At 34.5% G+C, this 23,011-nt stretch overlaps 1 protein-coding gene across 1 annotated transcript in view; it reads right to left on the reverse strand.

Moving 5' to 3' along the window:
• Positions 1 to 23,011, reverse strand: part of LOC148955278 (monocarboxylate transporter 2-like) — a gene marked incomplete at its 5' end in the record, with an annotated part of 242,982 nt that overhangs the window by 69,121 nt on the left and 150,850 nt on the right. The window contains one exon of the mRNA XM_089106887.1: positions 291 to 432. Within this exon, the coding sequence (XP_088963013.1) occupies positions 291 to 432 (142 nt within the window). The remainder of the gene's footprint in view (positions 1 to 290; positions 433 to 23,011) is intronic.

Below are 23,011 nucleotides of genomic sequence, written 5' to 3' on the forward strand. Positions count from 1 at the left end.
TTTTCCTTCTGGAGGCATCTCCTTTACTGATGGCAAGACATTTTATTGTCATGATACAGGTTTCAACTTAATCACTTGTCAGCTTTTTAAAGAAGATATTCAGCCGAAGACACTAGAGTGACAGTGTGACATATATACATTTTTATTCTTTATTGCTTGTTCAACCTCTTGTTTGCTAGCTATTTGACCCTATAAGTAAACCTTCGAAATTTTTTGCGTTTGTATTTATTGTCTTATAAATAAATGCAAGTAGACTCAGTTCCATTTTTGTTATGCAAACAAATAAATACCTTTTTTCTTTGTGTTTTAAGGTGCAAAATGGCTCGTCGCTGAGGATGATATAGTGAGGCGGACCTGTAGAAACATCCAACTACTGAAGCAAGACAAGTTAATCCGGTTGCAGTTTGCAGACCATTACGCCATCCCATCTGACTAGAAAAATAATATAGAAGCCAAAGACACAAAAAAGTACCAGTAACTAATACCATATTGTAGACCTAGATAGAAACATTTAATCAGAATATTAAACAAAATTATAGAAATGTATCATATTTTAAATGATATATATATATTGCACCGCTTGCAGCTGATTTTGCATCCTCTACATTACATGATTGGGGCTCTGGGAAAGATATTCAAGAAAGTGTTTCGCAAAATCTCAGGTCGAGCGCGTGATCCCTTGGCGAGTGATTGAAACAACGCGGAAAAGGTTTAAAAAGGGTGCGAAAGACCTAATCACTCATCAGTCTCAACTCAGCCCAGAAGCGTATAGCATCAAAGAAGAAGAAAATAAAAAGATCCGAAAAGGATTTCTATTCCTAGAAAATAGCTTATCTACCACATAAATATACTTACCCTCGATCACCTCATCTTTAAATCTTTTCAATGCAGAAAATGTAGATCTCAGTGTAAAGCATGGATACTGTGAAAAATTTTACCCACAGCAAACACTCTCTGAAAATTTTCATTTTCAAACTTATTCCAATGAAGACTACCTCATAGATTTGACTTCGAAATTTATTGATTTAAGTGTCATTGTTAAGAATCTAAGAATGAAAAATCAAGTGCCGCCGAGGGGTTATCCTACGAAAATCGTGTACTACATAATTTATTTCGGCAAATAAGTATCTACATAAATGGAACATTGATGAGCACGAGCAATAATCTTTCAAATTATGTAAGTTACATACAATTCATGCTGATGACTCCAATGTCTTATAAGCCATTGAGGGAACAAGTACTCGGTTATGAATATAAAACAGATAATGACGTCACCAATATTCTTATATATGTGACAACTGAAGATTTGCATTTAGTTGGGAAACTAAATCATGAGATATTTAAAATACCTCAATGGCTGCTTCCCAATGTAAAGATTAATATAAAACTACAACTCGCACCGTCCAATTACATTATGCGAAAAGTACTGGGCACTGTACCCGATGCAACAGTCTCTCTCACGTCGGCAATGCTCCATGTGCGAAAATAGCAAGTCATGAGTTCTGTTGCTTTGGCAATTGATAAATTAAGAGCTGCTGGAAATAATATTAAAATTAATATTATTACTCGTGCCTCATATAAAATCACGAATCAACTTCATATTTCTACAGGTACGCGTACCTATACCGATTCATCATTTATCAATGGCAAAATTCCTTCCAAATTGGCATTGGCTTTTGTAAAACAGGGCTAGCACTGTTGGATCATGGACAGATTCCGCAAATACATTTGAACTGTTTGAATTTTCATCGCTTGTGTGTAAAGTAAATGGAATTCCGCTCTACAATTTACCCTTGGAAAATCCTACAGGACCCGATGTGAATTGACAATGCAATCCCTAGATATTATTCAAAAATAAAAATTATTCAAAAATGGTATAACTGAAGAAATGTTTGCGTAAACTCATGGTATCATTGCATTGGATTTGTCCGGTACGCAAGATATATGAATATTTTCCGGAAGGTTTACGTGCATTTAGAGTGTACCTTTGCTAAGATAATGGAGGAGAGTGTTGCATAAATCTCGCTAAATCATTTTGAAACCTATTGGGAAATTACCCCTGACAGCATTGTTTTATTACACTTGGCACCATGAACACGAATCAAATACTCAATGTACTCAATCTGGAGCCCTACATGTCTAAATATAAATCCTAATGCATACCTTCAGATTTCCTCGAAAACAGTCAACATGTTGACAATACCATTATTATTGTTAATAGCAATCCGTCAACTGTAAAGACAGGGCATTGGTTTTGCGTCTTTCAAACAAGAAGCAATTTATCATTTTTTTTATCCTCTTTGTCTACCGTATGTATTCTACACGCCTCACATTAAAAATTTTCTTGAGCAAAGTGGACAATCTATTATTCAAAATCGGAAGCAAGTACAAGATTCATCAACGAAAAGCTATGGTTTTATGCCCTATTATATTTTTTTAGATGTCCCGGGCATACTTAAATGGAATTCCTCAAGATTTTTGGCGATAATCCTCGATTGAACGACTTTCTAGTTGAAAATACTCTTTCCTATTTCTATAATATAAATTTCGGTGCTTTACAAGGGCAATGCCTTAAAAATATATGTAAATTTATTTATTAATAAAACTTGTATATATACAAAACACGGTGTCCTTTTAGATTTCTTCTTCAACGTATAGGTATTCATCAAAACGATAAGTGGTAATAGCTCATCAGGATACAACTTGTATTCAGACGCATAGCCAGGGTCACATTTTCAACAATATAGTGTAACTTCATTTTTATTAAATCTCTTTGTAAAGTCAATAATACTATTCTGATTCATATTATAAAATTCACGTGTTTCAATTAGCTTATTTGAAGCTATGTCATATACAAAATTCTCATATGAAGAATCAATTTCTGTAACAGACAAATAAAAGTTAGTAGGTTTATAATCATAGTAGCCGGTATCTTCACAGTGATGTAGTAAGAACCCGACTTTTTTATTGTTCCAGCAATTGAAGCGTAGACCAGGTTCTTCTTACCCAAACAATTTAAAACCAAGACGATGTCAGTCTCTTAAAAATAAACTGAAATCACCTTTAGGGTTTTTCGCAATCATGCCAGGGTAAGTATTTTCCCATTGATCACATTTATCACAGTGACAATTGGAGCATAAGAATCCTCTATTATGAGAGTCACAAATCTCTTCAAGACATGATTTACAGTCTTTAATTTGCACTGCATATCCTCTATGCAATTTACACGGATTGTATAATTTACACTTTTGACTGTAGCAATCAGAAAAAGTACAATTCTCACAGGATGACCAGCTGCCCAAAGTATACAAGCATAATGGACATGTGTAAAACAATTTTGATGTTGACTGTCTCACTTCCAAAAAGAAACTAACAGGGGATCAATAAAATGTCTCCTAGAGATGTCACAAAACTTGTTTAGACACGATTTCTCACAAAATGGCCGTCTAAGTAGTGGATAAGAGCAAAATCACAATATCATATTATTTTGTCTCAATAAAAATATCTATAAATTGAGTAAATGCATGGGAATCACGAGGACAGAAATTCATGCAAGAGTCCAAAAATCGGAAATCAGTCACCATTATATCGTTGGGCATTTCTCGAGAAAAAATTTTTCTTAGAAGAGATAAGTCAAGAAAGTCATCATCTAAAACTAAAATTTTTTCCAATTTTACTTGATTACGTAAGGTTTTCTGGTTCTCAAATCTAGTCATTTCAATACTCTCACTACCAAAAATAGACTAACAGTTTTCTATAAATTGTTCGCTTCAATATATTTCGCCAGTATATTTAACCATCTTGTAGTCTCTGTAAATACACTATATTCACCTTAGTCACAAAGCATAATTGTTCTTCCGACTTGAATTTGCTTAATGTTATAACATATTCAGCCTAAATCTTGTCCCATTCTAGGGTTAGTCGACAACCCCTTGTAATTTCCACCACCACCTTAGGCACTCTAGGTTCCATTTCATCAACATTTTCAATATTCAATCATTTATAAGCATCCATTTCAATGTTGACTGCCTCACTTCCAAAAAGAAACTGACTTTCGATCAAATAAAAATGGCTTCTACCACCTGGAAACATGTTTAGACAAGATTTTCCTAAAAAATGGCCGTCTAAGGTTTTTAATAGAAAAACAACAGAGGGAAATAAAAACATCTGGAAAACAGGGCTGCACTCAGAATCCAATACTAATTCCCCTATGGCTGCCATGATGTCAGAGGGCATGTAAAACAAAAAACACAGGGGTGTGTCGCGTGACATCAGAGGGTATGACTTGAAAATCCAATGCTAAATTCCCTATGGCTGCCGTGACGTCAAAAGGCATGCCGTAGAAATCCTATGAATCTATTTAAAGCACGAGGGTGTGTCGCATGATGTAACAGGGAAATGTGCATTTCTGCTTGAAATGCCCAGGGGTTTGTCGCGTGTATTAACAGGGCATGTCATAGAAATCACATGAAAAGGGATAGGGCTGTCTTAGAAATCCAGGGAGGGCTGTCATAGAAACTGGACCCCCCCCACTACTGTCAACTCCAATATGACCTAGCTGAATTTTAAACGGGAACTAAACTAAACAACATATCTACAGTTAATGGGTAAGGTCACCTCTTTCACCGTCACGTAACGCCTTGGGCCTTTAAAATTAGTGACCTTCCTTTGGACCCAAAACTAAACTTGCTTGGTCCAAAAATTATATTTCAATGGCTTAGCTAGCCAGTGAAAAGATAAAAATGCAACTTTATTACAAACCAATTCCATCCTTCTTGCAAAATTATTACAATTAAAAAGGGACATGTATCTGATTATAAAGGGGCACGGGACCCAACATATATATACTTTTTCTAAAGGAATATTCTTCTACAAGAAGTAGAACTTTCTAAATAATTTTATTTAACGAGTCTGATTTGAAGGGGCAATAGGCCTCCTTGCATTTAGGGTAACCCTGGGTATGGTATTAAAACAATCAGAAATTAAATAAAAAAGCTTTTTTTAATGAAGGTAAATAGCGTGATTCAAAATAAAACGAACATAAATTATTGTATATCTCAAGGGTTCTGTTCCCTCCTTAGCTTTTGCTCTGTAATCTAATGCTGGGGTTTTTGTCCCCTAAAATTAGAGGAACACCTTAAGAGAGGCTGCTCAAGCTAAAGGGTAATTGAAAGGGTTAAAAAAATATTTTCGGCAATACCTCAAAAAGGGAAGAGCAAATGAATATATTTTATTTTAGACAATAAAAAGCAGTTCAAATGTTTTAAAACGCAATTAGCAAACAAACACCTGCAATAACCTATAAAATAATTACATTTGCTACTATAATAAATTCTTTCAGCATAACAATATAAAAATTTATTTTAATAGAAATTAGAGGGTAGCTCCCTTTATCTACAGAATAATCTCTGTTTACTCTCTTCCTTTGCATCTCTATGTCACTCTTTAATTCAGGCCAAAAGGTGACGGATTAGTAGGAATGGGCATAGTAGTTCCCGAAGAAAATCGCCAAGTAGAGCCTCCACTGTCTTTTCTGGTGTAGCTTTTCTGTCGTATTTTATTTGGTATTTAGTTTTCCCGATGTGATTTAGCTTTCCTGATGCATTTTCTTGCTACACGCCTTTTTTCATGTAAATATGTGGCACAAATATATATTCTCTCCTTATTTGCAAATTTTATAGATTTCCTGCCACTAGTATTATTCATGGCACTAGCACCTATCTTACATTGGTTCTGAAGTTTCTAAGCAGTACCCCTTGCATAAAATTCTAATAGCTTAAGAATAAATGTTCTAATAATAAGCTTATTTACAAAAAAAAAAAAAAAAAAAAAAAAAAAAAAAAAAATCATATTTACATAAAAACAATACTTAAGTCTCATCATTGCTCATCCACAATCGATGATCCCAAGTTATGTATTGACCTTTACTCTACTTTTTGAGGTTTCGAATATACATTTCTCAAGGAGGAATGTCTCTTGGAATCCATTGAGTAAAAAACATCATTTCGTCTTCAGGATTAAGTATTCTGTGGGGATATCTAGAACACTCAAAGTCTTCTAAATTGAAAAGAGGAAAATTTCCTTCACATTTTTCAGTTCAAAGTTTATCAGAAGGCCCATTACGCTTGACGTATAATGCTTCAACTCCAAACAAAACTGCATATCTTCCTCACTTCATCTTAAACGCTATTCAGTTCTTTGCCACTTTTATTAAATGGCGTAATAACTCGGTCGTAAGATTCCATACGGTTTATACGGTTTAATATAGATCCCCACAAGCTTTTATCATGGTCATACATATTGTGGTTGCACTTTTCAGTTATAACAGGCATCTTCCTCAATGTCCATAGTCATCAATAAGAAAGCACATTTAAAAATAACATCACACGAGGAATTCTTCAAGCCAATATACTCGCAATCAAAAATGCCAGTCTTCTTTGAAAGTTATTAAATAAAAAAACAAGTTTTTTTAACTGAAAGTAAGGAGCGACATTAAAACTTAAAACGAACAGAAATTATTCCGTATATGAAAGGCGCTGTCCCCTCCTCAACGCCTCGCTCTTTACGCTAAAGTTTTTTATTGTTTAAAAAAAATAGAGTTGTGAGAAAGTCAAACTTTAGAGTAAAGAGCGAGGCGTTGAGGAGGGGACATCCCCTTTCATATACAGAATCATTTCTGTTCGTTTTAAGTTTTAATGTCGCTCCTTACTTTCAGTTAAAAAAACTTGTTTTTTTATTTAATTTCTGAAAGTTTTTCAATTAATGCAGGTTTTGATTTTGGCTCACAGTACATAAATAATTAAAACAAAATTTTCATATCAATTTACTTTTATTTGGTTAAATGGCTTTCTCGAAACTTGTTTCATTTTATTTACGAACGTTTTTATTAGTAATAAATATACGTAACTTACGAATTAACTTACGTAACGAACTTCTATATTCATATATTTTTAATACGTATATTAGGGGTTCGCCCTATAGTCAATACCTTGCTCTTTAAGCGAAAGTTCGAATTTTGTTCCAATTCTTTAAAAATGACCGATTAATCACAAAGGCCGTTAATTAGAATAAATAGCTCTTATGAAAGTACTAAAAAATCTCTGGCATAAAGAGTGAGGTATTTACTAGGGGGTGAACCCAATCATATATGTAATATTTTCTGTTCGTTTAAAGTTTTGATGTTGCTGCTGTTGCAGTTGAAAAACTTGTTGTTTTATATTTAATTTCTGATCTTTTTTTAAATAATGCTTGGAAATCCGGCGTCCCTTTTATAGCAATGTCCCTTCCCCCATGAAAACTTCCTTCATGGAAATATCCTCCCACATAACCCCCGACCCCAGGCACGTACACAGGAATTTGTTTCGGGGGGGGGGGGGGCAATTTGCTTCGGGGGGGGCCAAATCCTTCAAAGCCATTATTCTTTGAGAAAAATCAGAAAATTGTGGGAAAATGAAAAAAATCGTGAGATGTCGGGGGGGGGGGGGGGGCGGGCCCGGAGGCCCCCCCTGCGTACGTCCCCGCCCGACCCCCCCGACCCCCCCCACCACTACCAGTAAAAATCTCTCCTGAAAACGTATGTACTGTATATTTCCTAATAACCAATACTATATGTTAACATTGGGTAAAGTTCATAGCTTTTCGCCCTCCTACCTGGACCTTCGGGGGATTAAGTCATCCTAAAAGACAAACTTATAATATATTTGTACATGCTGAACAAAATGGCTATCTAAAAATTTTGATCAGATGACTTTGGGAAAACAATGAGCGTGGGAGGGGGCCTAGTTGCCATCCATTTTTTTTGTCACTTAAAAAGGGCACTGGAACTTTTAATTTCTATTCCAATGAGCCCTCCCACGATATTCTAGGACCACTGGGTCGATACGATCACCCCTGGAAAAAAATAAATAAAAATAAACACGCACCCGTGATCTTTCTTCTGGCAAAAATGGAAAATTCCACATTTTTGTAGATAGGAGCTTGAAACCTCTACAGTAGGGTTCTCTGATACGTGGAATATGATGGTGTGCTTTTCATTAAGGTTCTATAACTTTTAGGGGGTCTTTCCCCCTTTTTTCGAAAATCAGCCAAATTTTCTGAGGCGCGTAACTTTTGATTAGTATTAGGATTAAACTTGATGAAACTTATATATTTGAAATCAGCATTAAAATCCGATTGTTTTGATTTATCTATTTGTATCAAAATACCGTTTTCTAGAGTTTCGGTTACCATTGAGCCGGGTCCCAATAACCAATACTATATGTTAACATTGGGCAAAGTTCATAACTTTCAGCCCTCCCCCTGGGGGCTTCGAGGGATTAAGTCCTCCTAAAAGACATCTTTATAATATTTTCGACCATGCTGAACAAAATGGCTATCTCAAAATTCTGATCGAGTGACTTTGAGAAAAAACTGAGCGTGGAAGTGGGCCTAGTTGCCCTCCATTTTTTTTTGTCACTTAGAAGGGCACTATAAATTTTAATTTATGTTCCAACAAGCCTTCTCACTTTTTGCTAGGCCAGAGGGTTTATTAGGAACACTCCTGAAAAGAAAAAATAAAATACTAAAAAACCATATACACCTCCAAACTTGTAATTTCTTACGGCAAAAAATGGAAAATTACCAACTTTTGTAGATAGGAGCTTGAAACCTCTACATTAGGGTTCTCTTATACTCTAAATATGATTGTGTAAATTTAATTAAGGTTATATAACTTTTGGGGGGTCTTTCCCCCTTTTTCCGAAAATCAGCCAAATTTTCTCAGGCACATAACTTTTGATAAGTAAAATTAAACTTGATGAAACTTATATATTTGAAATCAGAATTAGAATCTGATTCCTTTGATGTATCTATTGGTATCAAAATTCCGTTTTTTAGAGTTTCTGTTACCATTGAGCCGGGTCGCTCCTTACTTACAGTTCGTTACCACGAACTGTTTGATCGATACACTGTTAAATCCCAGAATTTCATTTTACCCTGAGAACCAACAAATAATTTTCAAATAATATTATCCCATTATTTTTCCAACCTGTTAACCATTTCTAAGGAACTGAACCCCTCCTCCCCCCCCCCCAAAAAAAAACAAAAAAAACATCATAACATTAAAGGTAAAAATCAACACTTCCATCGGCACCCCAAAAAAATCATATCTTTCTATTAATATTATTCAGAAGATATAATATTTCCCAGGCATCCATTCTATCATGTTCAACCTATTCGAATGGTTCACATTACAGACCCCTCAAAAATTCAATTATTCCGAATACAAAAGCAAAATATTGGACATATTTAATTTTACCTCACAGAGAGTGAAAAACACTTTATTAATTCAAAAATCTCATACATTAAGATCGCACTTTATCCAATAGTCTTAGTTGATTAGAAGTTAAGTGAAACTAACAAATAAAATGATTCTCTCTTTCAATATTCGAGAATTTAATATACACATATTGATAGAAGCAATATCTAAAACAATAGAGTATATGGAAACTGTATCACCAGTAATGAGTGAATCAGATATCACCTTCATAGGGGATTCCCCCACTCCTTTTTCCAATAGAAAGTGAGCAGATAGAAACCCGTCTAGTAATGAGTGAACCAGATAATACCTTCAAAGGAGGATTCCCTCCATTTTTCAAGCAGAAAGTGAATATATAGAAAGCTGTATCACCAGTAATGAGTGAGCCATATAGTATTTTCATAAGGGAATTCCCGCATATTTCAAGAAGGAAGTGAACACATTGAAATTGTGTCACTAGTAATGAGTGAACCAAATGTTAGCTTCAAAGGGGAATTCCCCCATATTTCAAGCAGAAATTCCTCCTTCAATTTCATTATATGATAATTTTCACATGTAATAGACTAGTAGACTCCATTTTTATCATTATATAGTGTCATTTATTATTTATTCAATAAATCTTTTTACTACCTCAACAATATCTAGTGATTTTTGTCTTAGAAAGAATATATTCCCGAATGAACCTTTGCGCGCCACTTCTACAATCAAATAAGAGATGGGGATTTGATTTTTCTTCTTGTTGGCGAAGTTAGACCCCTGAAAGCTTCTTCTTTAAGATTTGTCTTTTTCCGCTTAATTAAATTTTAGCCCATTTTTTCCCGAATATTCAGATTTGGTTCGTTTTTTAGGGGAAGTGACTACATCACTGTTTTAGGCCTGTGGAAGCTCTATACTTTTTTTTTTTATCATTGTTTAAAACTTTATAGCCGCTTTGGCAAACCAGAGGCAGAATTCTAGTTTTGGTGGGTAGTTTACAGCCGTTTTGGCAATCTTGTGCCTAGATTCTCTTTTTAGTAGGTAGTTCATAACAGAAATCGCTATGTAGCAGCTGCAAAGCCTTTCTTTTGGCGTCGTTTAAATAAAATAAATTTTACACCCCCAACTCTACTAGTAGGAGAATTCATAGCGTTCATAGCATTCATAGCTTTTATAGTTTATATGCAGGTAGGCTATATGTCTTCTGACCTTTTAATCTGAAAATCTTACCACATGCAAAAAGGTTGGGGGGATATAGCAAGAATTGGGTTTTACCTATAAATCAGGACTATTCAAAACTTTTCATGTTGTTAATTTTCACAAGATTTCCCTATTATTAGCTTTTATAAGAATTTTTTTCACATATTGCTTGCAATAGATTTTATTTTTCATATAAAGGGGCGGGGATATATCTAGAATCAGGTTTTACCCATGAGCTAGGACTGTTTTAAACATTCCAAGGTATCAATTGACACCAAATTTTTTTATTATTAGACTTTAACCTCCAGCATTTCTTTTTTTTAGCTTTACGTATATTCTAACACCAAGCAATACTACATTTTATTATTTTCTTGGATTTAATGGACTGAGATTTTGCGAGTTCGTCTTAGGGTGCTAACCCTTCAAGGTTTTGAGGTCTGGACCGTGATTCCATTTTCTTAAAAAGGAGATTTTTCATATTTTATTATTTTCTCGGATTTAATGGCCTCGGATTTTGCGAGTTCGTCTTAGGGTGCTAACCCTTCAAGGTTTTGATGGTTGGACCGTGATTCCATTTTCTTAAAAATGAGATTTTTCATATTTTATTTTTTTCTCTGATTTAATGGCCTCGGATTTTGCGAGCTCGTCTTAGGGTGCTAACCTTTCAAGGATTTGAGGGTTGGACCGTGATTCAATTTTCTTAAAAATTAGATTTGTCATGTTTCATTCTTTTCTCGGATTTAATTGACTCTGATTTTGCGAGTTCGTCTTAGGGTGATAACCCTTCAAGGTTTTGATGTCTGGACCGTGATTCCATTTTCTTAAAAATGAGATTTTTCATATATTATTATTTTCTCGGATTTTGCGAGTTCGTCTTAGGGTGCCAACCCTTCAAGGTTTTGATGGTTGGACCGTTATTCCATTTTCTTAAAAATTAGATTTTTCATATTTTATTTTTTTCTCGGATTTAATGGCCTCGGATTTTGCGAGTTCGTCTTAGGGTGATAACCCTTCAAGGTTTTGATGGTTGGACCGTGATTCCATTTTCTTAAAAATAAGATTTTTCATATTTATTATTTTCTCGGATTTAATGGACTCAGATTTTGCGAGTTCGTCTTAGGGTGCTAACCCTTCAAGGTTTTGAGGTCTGGACCGTGATTCCATTTTCTTAAAAATGAGATTTTTCATATTTTATTATTTTCTCGGATTTAATGGACTCTGATTTTGCGAGTTCGTCTTAGGGTGCTAACCCTTCAAGGTTTTGATGTCTGGACCGTGATTCCATTTTCTTAAAAATGAGATTTTTCATATATTATTATTTTCTCGGATTTTGCAAGTTCGTCTTAGGGTGCCAACCCTTCCAGGTTTTGATGGTTGGACCGTTATTCCATTTTCTTAAAAATGAGATTTTTCATATTTTATTTTTTTCTCGGATTTTAGGGACTCAAACTTTGCGAGTTCGTCTTAGGGTGATAACCCTTCAAGGTTTTGATGGTTGGACCGTGATTACATTTTCTTTAAAATAAGATTTTTCATATTTTATTATTTTCTCGGATTTAATGGACTCAGATTTTGAGAGTTCGTCTTAGGGTGCTAACCCTTCAAGGTTTTGAGGTCTGAACCGTGATTCAATTTTCTTAAAAATGAGATTTTCATATTTTATTATTTTATCGGATTTAATGGAATCTGATTTTGCGAGTTCGTCTTAGGGTGCTAACACTTCAAGGTTTTGATGGTTGGACCGTGATTCCATTTTCTTAAAAATGAGATTTTTCATATTTTATTATTTTGTCGGATTTAATGGACTCTAATTTTGCGAGTTCGTCTTAGGGTGCTAACACTTCAAGTCTTTGATGGTTGGACCGTGCATCCATTTTCTTAAAAATGAGATTTTTCATATTTTATTATTTTCTCGGATTTAATGGCCTCGGATTTTACGAGTTCGTCTTAGGGTGCTAACCCTTCAAGGTTTTGAGGTCTGGACCGTGATTTCATTTTCTTAAAAATGAGATTTTTCATATTTCATTATTTTCTCTGATTTAATGGCCTCGGATTTTGCGAGTTCGTCTTAGGGTGCTAACCTTTCAAGGTTTTGATGGTTGGACCGTGATTCAATTTTCTTAAAAATGAGATTTTTCATATTTTATTATTTTTTCGGATTTAATGGACTCAGATTTTGCGAGTTCGTCTTAGGGTGCTAACCCTTCAACGTTTTGAGGTCTGGACCGTTATTCAATTTTCGTAAAAATGAGATTTTTCATATTTTATTATTTTCTCGGATTTAATGGCCTCGGATTTTGCGAGTTCGTCTTAGGGTGCTAACCCTTCAAGATTTTGATGGTTGGACCGTGATTCAATATTATTAAAAATGATATATTTCATTTTTTATTATTTCCTTAGTTTTAATGGACTCAGATTTTGAGAGTTCATCTTAGGGTACTAACTGCTCCTGGTTTTTAGGTTTGAACCGTGATTTAATTTTCTTAAAAATGAGAATTGTCATATTTCATTATTTTATCGGATTTAATTGACTCGGATTTTGCGAGTTCGTCTTAGGGTGCTAACTTTTCAAGGATTTGATGGTTGGACCGTGATTCAATTTTCTTAAAAATGAGATTTTTCATATTTTATTATTTTTTCGGATTTAATGGACTCTGATTTTGAGAGTTCGTCTTAGGGTGCTAACCCTTCAAGGTTTTGATGTATGGACCGTGATTCCATTTTCTTAAAAATGAGATTTTCATATTTTATTATTTTATCGGATTTAATGGTCTCTGATTTTGCGAGTTCGTCTTAGGGTGCTAACTCTTCAAGGTTTTGATGGTTGGACCGTGATTCCATTTTCTTAAAAATGATATTTTTCATATTTTATTATTTTCTCGGATTTAAGGGCCTCGGATTTTGCGAGTTCGTCTTAGGGTGATAACCCTTCAAGGTTTTGATGGTTGGACCGTGATTCCATTTTCTTAAAAATGAGATTTTTCATATTTTATTATTTTCTCGGATTTAATGGCCTCGAATTTTGCGAGGTCGTCTTAGGGTGATAACACTTCAAGGTTATGATGGTTGGACCGTGATTCCATTTTCTTAAAAATGAGATTTTTCATATTTTATTATTTTCTCGGATTTAATGGACTCGGACTTTGCGAGTTCGTCTTAGGGTGATAACCCTTCAAGGTTTTGATGGTTGGACCGTGATTCCATTTTCTTAAAAATAAGATTTGTCATATTTATTATTTTCTCGGATTTAATGGACTCAGATTTTGCGAGTTCGTCTTAGGGTGCTAACCCTTCAAGGTTTTGAGGTCTGGACCGTGATTCCATTTTCTTAAAAATGAGATTTTCATATTTTATTATTTTCTCGGATTTAATGGAATCGGATTTTGCGAGTTCGTCTTAGGGTGCTAACTCTTCAAGGTTTTGAGGTATGGACCGTGATTCCATTTTCTTAAAAATGAGATTTTTCATATTTGATTATTTTCTCTGATTTAAGGGCCTCGAATTTTGCGAGTTAGTCTTAGGGTGCTAACCCTTCAAGGCTTTGATGGTTGGACCGTGGATCCATTTTCTTAAAAATGAGATTTTTCATATTTTATTATTTTCTCGGATTTAATGGCCTCGGATTTCACGAGTTTGTCTTAGGGTGCTAACCCTTCAAGGCTTTGAGGTCTGGACCGTGATTTCATTTTCTTAAAAATGAGATTTTTCATATTTCATTATTTTCTCGGATTTAATGGCCTCGGATTTTGCGAGTTCGTCTTAGGGTGCTAACCTTTCAAGGTTTTGATGGTTGGACCGTGATTCAACTTTCTTAAAAATGAGATTTTTCATATTTTATTATTTTCTCGGATTTAATGGCCTCGGATTTTGCGAGTCCGTCTTAGGGTGATAACCCTTCAAGGTTTTGATGGTTGGACCGTGATTCAATTTTCTTAAAAATGAGATTTTTCATATTTTATTATTTTCTCGGATTTAATGGACTCTGATTTTGCGAGTTCGTCTTAGGGTGCTAACCCTTCAAGGTTTTGATGGTTGGACCGTGATTCAATTTTCTTAAAAATGAGATTTTTCATATTTTGTTATTTTCTCGGATTTAATGGACTCTGATTTTGAGAGTTCGTCTTAGGGTGATAACCCTTCAAGTTTTTGATGTTTGGACCGTGATTCAATTTTCTTAAAAATGAGATTTTTCATATTTTATTATTTTCTCGGATTTAATGGACTCAGATTTTGCGAGTTCGTCTTAGGGTGCTAACCCTTCAAGGTTTTGAGGTTTGACCGTGATTCCATTTTCTTAAAAATAAGATTTTCATATTTTATTATTTTCTCGGATTTAATGGCCTCGGATTTTGCGAGTTCGTCTTAGGGTGCTAACTCTTCAAGGTTTTGATAGTTGGATCGTGATTCCATTTTCTTAAAAATGAGATTTTTCATATTTCATTATTTTTTCGGATTTAAGGGACTCAAATTTTGCGAGTTCGTCTTAGGGAGATAATCCTTCAAGGTTTTGATGGTTGGACCGTCATTCCATTTTCTTAAAAATTAAATTTTTCATATTTTATTATTTTTTCGGATTTAAGGGACTCGAATTTTGCGAGTTCGTCTTAGGGAGATAATCCTTCAAGGTTTTGATAGTTGGACCGTCTTTCCATTTACTTAAAAATGAAATTTTTCATATTTTATTATTTTCGCGGATTTAAGGGACTCTAACTTTGCGAGTTCGTCTTAGGGTGATAACCCTTCAAGGTTTTGATGGTTGGACCGTGATTCCATTTTCTTAAAAATGAGATTTTTCATATTTTATTATTTTCTCGGATTTAATGGCCTTGGATTTTGCGAGTTCGTCTTAGGGTGCTAACTCTTCAAGGTTTTGATAGTTGGACCGTGATTCCATTTTCTTAAAAATTAGATTTTTCATATTTTATTATTTTATCGGATTTAAGGGCATCAGATTTTGCGAGTTCGTCTTAGGGTGATAACCCTTCAAGGTTTTGAGGTCTGGACCGTGATTCCATTTTCTTAAAAATGAGATTTTTCATATTTCATTATTTTCTCGGATTTAAGGGCCTCGAATTTTGCGAGTTCGTCTTAGGGTGATAACTCTTCAAGGTTTTGATGGTTGGACCGTCATTCCATTTTCTTAAAAATTAGATTTTTCATATTTCATTACATTTTCGGATTTAAGGGACTCTAATTTTGCGAGTCCGTCTTAGGGAGATAATTCTTCAAGGTTTTGATGGGTGGACCGTCATTCAATTTACTTAAAAATGAAATTTTTCATATTTTATTACTTTCTCGGATTTAATGGCCTCGGATTTTACGAGTTTGTCTTAGGGTGCTAACCCTTCAAGGCTTTGAGGTCTGGACCGTGATTTCATTTTCTTAAAAATGAGATTTTTCATATTTTATTTTTTTCTCTGATTTAATGGCCTCGGATTTTGCGAGTTCGTCTTAGGGTGCTAACCCTTCAAGATTTTGATGGTTGGACCGTGATTCAATTTTCTTAAAAATGAGATTTGTCATGTTTCATTCTTTTCTCTGATTTAATAGACTCTGATTTTGCAAGTTCGTCTTAGGGTGATAACCCTTCAAGGTTTTGAGGTATGGACCGTGATTCCATTTTCGTAAAAATGATATTTTTCATATTTTATTTTTTTCTCGGATTTAATGGCATCAGATTTTGCGAGTCCGTCTTAGGGTGCAAACCCTTATAGGTTTTGATGGTTTGACCGTGATTCAATTTTATTAAAAATTTGATTTGTCATATTTCGTTATTTTTTCGGATTTAATAGACTCTGATTTTGAGAGTTCGTCTTAGGGTGATAAGACTTCAAGGGGTTGAGGTATGGACCGTTATTCCATTTTCGTAAAAATGATATTTTTCATATATTATTTTTTTCTCGGATTTAATGGAATCGGATTTTGCGCTCAAGGTTTTGAGGTCTGGACTGTGATTCCATTTTCTTAAAAATGAGATTTTTCATATATTATTATTTTCTCGGATTTTGCGAGTTCGTCTTAGGGTGATAACCCTTCAAGGTTTTGATGGTTGGACCGTTATTCCATTTTCTTAAAAATAAGATTTTTCATATTTTATTATTTTCTCGGATTTAAGGGCCTCGGATTTTGCGAGTTCGTCTTAGGGTGATAACCCTTCAAGGTTTTGAGGTCTGGACCGTTATTTAATTTTAGTAAAAATAATATTTTTCATATTTCGTTATTTTATCTGATTCAATGGACTCAGATTTTGCGAGCTCGTCTGAGGGTGCTAACATTTCAAGATTTTGATGGGTGTACCTTGATTCAATTTTCTTAAAAATTAGAATGGTAAAAGTTCGTTATTTTCTCTTATTTAATAGACTCAGATTTTGCGAGTTCGTCTTAGGGTGCTAACTCTTCAAGGTTTTGATAGTTGGATCGTGATTCCATTTTCTTAAAAATGAGATTTTTCATATTTTATTATTTTTTCTGATTTAATGGCCTCGGATTTTGCGAGTTCGTCTTAGGGTGCTAATCCTTCAAGGTTTTGATGGTTGGACCGTGATTCCATTTTCTTAAAAATGAGATTTTTCATATTTTATTATTTTCTCGGATTTAATGGCCTCGGATTTTACGAGTTTGTCTTAGGGTGCTAACCCTTCAAGGCTTTGAGGTCTGGACCGTGATTTCATTTTCTTAAAAGTGAGATTTTTCATATTTCATTATTTTCTCGGATTTAATGGCCTCGGATTTTGCGAGTTCGTCTTAGGGTGATAACCCTTCAAGGTTTTGATGGTTGGACCGTGATTCAATTTTCTTAAAAATAAGATTTTTCATATTTTATTATTTTCTCGGATTTAATGGACTCTGATTTTGCGAGTTCGTCTTAGGGTGATAACCCTTCAACGTTTTGATGTCTGGACCGTGATTACAGTTTCGTAAAAATGAGATTTTCATAGTTTATTATTGTATCGGATTTAATGGACTCGGATTTTGCGAGTTCGTCTTAGGGTGCTAACTCTTCAAGGTTTTGATGGTTGGACCGTGATTCCATTTTCTTAAAAATGAGATTTTTCATATTTTATTATTTTCTCGGATTTAATGGACTCTGATTTTGCGAGTTCGTCTTAGGGTGCTAACCCTTCAAGGCTTTGATGGTTGGACCGTGGATCAATTTTCTTAAAAATGAGATTTTTCATATTTTATTATTTTCTCGGATTTAATGGCCTCGGATTTTACGAGTTTGTCTTAGGGTGCTAACCCTTCAAGGCTTTGAGGTCTGGACCGTGATTTCATTTTCTTAAAAATGAGATTTTTCATATTTCATTATTTTCTCGGATTTAATGGCCTCGGATTTTGCGAGTTCGTCTTAGGGTGCTAACCCTTCAAGGTTTTGATGGTTGGACCGTGATTCAATTTTCTTAAAAATGAGAATTGTCATATTTTATTATTTTCTCGGATTTAATGGACTCAGATTTTGCGAGTTCGTCTTAGGGTGCTAACCCTTCAACGTTTTGAGGTCTGGACCGTGATTCCATTTTCGTAAAAATGAGATTTTTCATATTTTATTATTTTCTCTGATTTAATGGCCTCGGATTTTGCGAGTTCGTCTTAGGGTGCTAACCCTTCAAGATTTTGATGGTTGGACCGTGATTCAATTTTCTTAAAAATGAGATTTTTCATATTTTGTTATTTTCTCGGATTTAATGGACTCTGATTTTGCGAGTTCGTCTTAGGGTGCTAACCCTTCAAGGTTTTGATGGTTGGACCGTGATTCAATTTTCTTAAAAATGAGATGTTTCATATTTCATTATTTTCTCGGATTTAATGGACTCAGATTTTGCGAGTTCGTCTTAGGGTGCTAACCCTTCAAGGTTTTGATGGTTGGACCGTGATTCAATTTTCTTAAAAATGAGATTTTTCATATTTTATTATTTTCTCGGATTTAATGGACTCAGATTTTGCGAGTTCGTCTTAGGGTGATAACCCTTCAAGGTTTTGAGGTCTGGACCGTGATTCCATTTTCTTAAAAATGAGATTTTTCATATTTTATTATTTTCTCGGATTTAATGGCCTCGGATTTTGCGAGTTCGTCTTAGGGTGCTAACCCTTCAAGGTTTTGATGGTTGGACCGTCATTCCATTTTCTTAAAAATGAAATTTTTCATATTTTATTATTTTCTCGGATTTAATGGCCTCGGATTTTGCGAGTCCGTCTTAGGGTGCTAACCCTTCAAGGTTTTGATGGTTGGACCGTGATTCCATTTTCTTAAAAATGAGATTTTTCATATTTCATTATTTCCTCGGATTTAATGGACTCAGATTTTGCGAGTTCGTCTTAGGGTGCTAACCCTTCAAGGTTTTGAGGTCTTGACCGTGATTCCATTTTCTTAAAAATGAGATTTTTCATATTTTATTATTTCCTCGGATTTAATGGCCTTGGATTTTGTGAGTTCGTCTTAGGGTGCTAACTCTTCAAGGTTTTGATAGTTGGACCGTGATTCCATTTTCATAAAAATGAGATTTTTCATATTTTATTATTTTTTCGGATTTAATGGCCTCGGATTTTGCGAGTTCGTCTTAGGGTGCTAATCCTTCAAGGTTTTGAGGTCTGGACCGTGATTCCATTTTCTTAAAAATGAGATTTTTCATATTTTATTATTTCCTCGGATTTAATGGCCTTGGATTTTGCGAGTTCGTCTTAGGGTGCTAACTCTTCTAGGTTTTGATAGTTTGACCGTGATTCCATTTTCTTTAATATAAGATTTTTTATATTTTATTATTTTTTCGGATTTGACGGACTCGGATTTTGCAAGTTCGTCTTAGGGGCTAATTCTTCAAGGTTTTGATGGTTGGACCGTGATTCCATTTACTTAAAAATGAGATTTTTCATATTTTATTATTTTCTCGGATTTAATGGCCTCGGACTTTGCGAGTTCGTCTTAGGGTGCTAGCCCTTCAAGGTTTTGATGGTTGGACCGTGATTCCATTTTCTTAAAAATGAGATTTTTCATATTTTATTATTTTCTCGGATTTAATGGCCTCGGATTTTGCGAGTTGGTCTTAGGGTGCTAGCCCATCAAGGTTTTGATGGTTGGACCGTGATTCCATTTTCTTAAAAATGAGATTTTTCATATTTTATTATTTTCTCGGATTTAATGGCCTCGGATTTTGCGAGTTCGTCTTAGGGTGCTAACCCTTCAAGGTTTTGATGGTTGGACCGTGTTTCCATTTTCTTAAAAATGAGATTTTTCATATTTTATTATTTCCTCGGATTTAATGGCCTCGGATTTTGCGGGTTCGTCTTAGGGTGCTAAGCCTTCAAGGTTTTGAGGTCTGGACCGTGATTCAATTTTCTTAGAAATGAGATTTTTCATATTTTATTATTTTCTCGGATTTAATGGCCTCGGATTTTGCGAGTTCGTCTTAGGGTGCTAACCCTTCAAGGTTTTGAGGTGTGGACCGTGATTCCATTTTCTTAAAAGTGAGATTTTTCATATTTTATTATTTTCTCGGATTTAATGGCCTCGGATTTTGCGAGTTCGTCTTAGGTTGCTAACCCTTCAAGGTTTTGATGGTTGGACCGTGATTCTATTTTCTTAAAAATGAGATTTTTCATATTTTATTGTTTTCTCGGATTTAATGGCCTCGGATTTTGCGAGTTCGTCTTAGGGTGCAAACCCTTCAAGGTTTTGATGGTTGGACCGTGATTCAATTTTCTTAAAAATGAGATTTTTCATATTTTATTATTTTCTCGGATTTAATGGACTCAGATTTTGCGAGTTCGTCTTAGGGTGCTAACCCTTCAAGGTTTTGAGGTCTGGACCGTGATTCCATTTTCTTAAAAATGATATTTTTCATATTTTATTATTTTCTCGGATTTAATGGCCTCTGATTTTACGAGTTTGTCTTAGGGTGCTAACCCTTCAAGGCTTTGAGGTATGGACCGTGATTTCATTTTCGTAAAAGTAATATTTTTCATATTTCATTAATTTCTCGGATTTAATGGCCTCGGATTTTGCGAGTTCGTCTTAGGTTGCTAACTCTTCAAGGTTTTGATGGTTGGACCGTCATTCCATTTCCTTAAAAATGAGATTTTTCATATTTTATTACTTTCTCGGATTTAATGGCCTCAGATTTTGCGAGTTCGTCTTAGGGTGCTAACCCTTCAAGGTTTTGAGGTATGGACCGTGATTACATTTTCTTAAAAATGAGATTTTTCATATTTTATTATATTCTCGGATTTAATGGCCTCGGATTTTGCGAGTTCGTCTTAGGGTGCTAACCCTTCAAGGTTTTGATGGTTGGACCGTGATTCCATTTTCTTAAAAATGAGATTTTTTATATTTATTATATTCTCGGATTTAATGGCCTCGGATTTTGCGAGTTCGTCTTAGGGTGTTAACCCTTCAAGGCTTTGATGGTTGGACCGTGATTCCATTTTCTTAAAAATGAGATTTTTCATATTTTATTATATTCTCGGATTTAATGGCCTCGGATTTTGAGAGTTCGTCTTAGGATGCTACCCCTTCTAGGTGTTGATGGTTGGACCGTGATTTCATTTTTCTTTAAAATAAGATTGTTTTGATATTTTAGTATTTTCTTGGATTTAATGGACTCAGATGTTGCCAGTACGTCTTAGGGGCGCTAACTCTTCTAGGTTTTGAGTTTACACTTTCTAGCATAAATTTTACCTTATGGAAATCTTTAAGGTTTTTATGCTTCCACTTTATTAGATTCTAACCGATTATTATCCGTATTCTTCAGATTTGGTCTTTTTCAAGTAGAATTCTCTATATCCCACTCTGAGACCTGAGCTTTTCTGAAGTTTGGCCCCGTCATACCATCCAATTCTTTTCATCTCACAGTTTCTAACTTAAATTTCATCGTATATCATTGTTTACGGTTTTACAGGTTCTAAGTTATTAAATTTTAACCAAATATTTCTCTTAATTTAATATTTTTTTTTTTTTTAAGGGGAAATCTCAATATCCAACACTGGGGCCTGGGATATTCTAAAATATGGGTCCATAACACCATTCAATTCTATTTCTATTTCACACTTTCAAGGTCAAATTTTTCTGTATTTCAATCTTTGAGGCTTTTATGTTTCTACTTTGTTAAATTCTAACCCATTATTTCCCGTATTTTAAGATTTGGTCTTTTTTAAGGAGAACTCTATATCCCACTCTGGGGCTTAGTCTCTTCTGAATTTTGGCCCCACCATACCATCCAATTCTTTTTGTCTCACACTTTCAAGGAAAAAATAAAATCACGCCCCAACCCTCAAAACCTAGAATGCTTAGCGCCCTAAAACGAAGTCACAAAATCTGTGTGCATTAAATTGAAGAAAATAATAAAATATGAAAAATCTTATATGAAAAAAAAATGAAATTACGGTCTATCCCAAAAAACCTAGAAGGGTTAGCAGCCTAAGACGAACTTGAAAAATCCGAGTCTAGTAAATCCAAGAAAATAATAAAATATTTAAAATAATCTTACATTAAAAAAAATTAAATCACGGTCCAACCCTAAAAATCTTGAAAGGTTAGTGTCATGAGACAAAGTCACAAAATCTGAGTCCATTAAATCCAAGAAACCAAAAATCCAGGATTTTCAGGTTGTATGTTATTAAATTCTTACCGAATATTTCCCGTATTTTAAGACTTGATCTTTTTTTTAAGGAGAACTCCCTATATCAAACACTGGGGCCTGGGATATTCTGAAATTTAATCCCATCATACCATTCAATTTGTTTTTTTTATCTTACACTTTCAGGCATAACTTTTACCGTGTTTCAATTTTTAAGGTTTTTCTGTTTCCACATTATTAAATTCTAACCGATTATTTTCTGTATTTTAAGATTTGGTCTTTTTTAAGGAAAACTCTGTATCCCACTCTGGGGCTTTGTCTCCTCTGAATTTAGGGCCCATCATACCAACTAATTATTTTTATATCACACTTTTTAGGTTAAATAAAATCACGATCCAACCCCCAAACCTAGAAAGGGTAGCACCCTATGACGAGGTCACAAAGACGAGTCCATTAAATCCACGAAGTTAATAAATATGAAAAAATCTTACGTTAAAGAAAATTAAATCACGGTCTAACCCTCAAGATCAAGAAAGGCTAACGCCCTAAGACGAAGTCACAAAATCTGAGTCCATTAAATCCGAGAGAACAATAAAATATGTAAAAAAATTCTTATATGAAAGAAAACTGAAATCACTGTCCAACCCTCAAAACTTAGAATGGTTAGCGCCCTATGACAAACTTGGATAATCTCAGTCATTAAATCCAAGATAATAATAAGATATGAAAAATCTTACACTAACGAAAATGAAATCACGGTGCAACCCTCAAAAACCTAGAATGGTTAGCGCCCTAAAATAAACTCACCAAGTTTGAGTCCATTAAATCCGAGAAAATAATACAATATAAAAATAAATCTTATAAGGTCTGTTGGATACTATTGCTTGGTGTTGGAATATACGCAAAGCTGAAAAAAAGAAGAAAGATTGGGACATAAAATCTAATAATTAGAAAAACTTGGTGTAAATTG

This window comes from Artemia sp. Qi Xiang Cuo, chromosome 2 (genome assembly GCF_049724085.1).
Source record: "Artemia sp. Qi Xiang Cuo chromosome 2, ASM4972408v1, whole genome shotgun sequence".
Lineage (NCBI taxonomy): Eukaryota > Metazoa > Arthropoda > Branchiopoda > Anostraca > Artemiidae > Artemia > Artemia sp. Qi Xiang Cuo.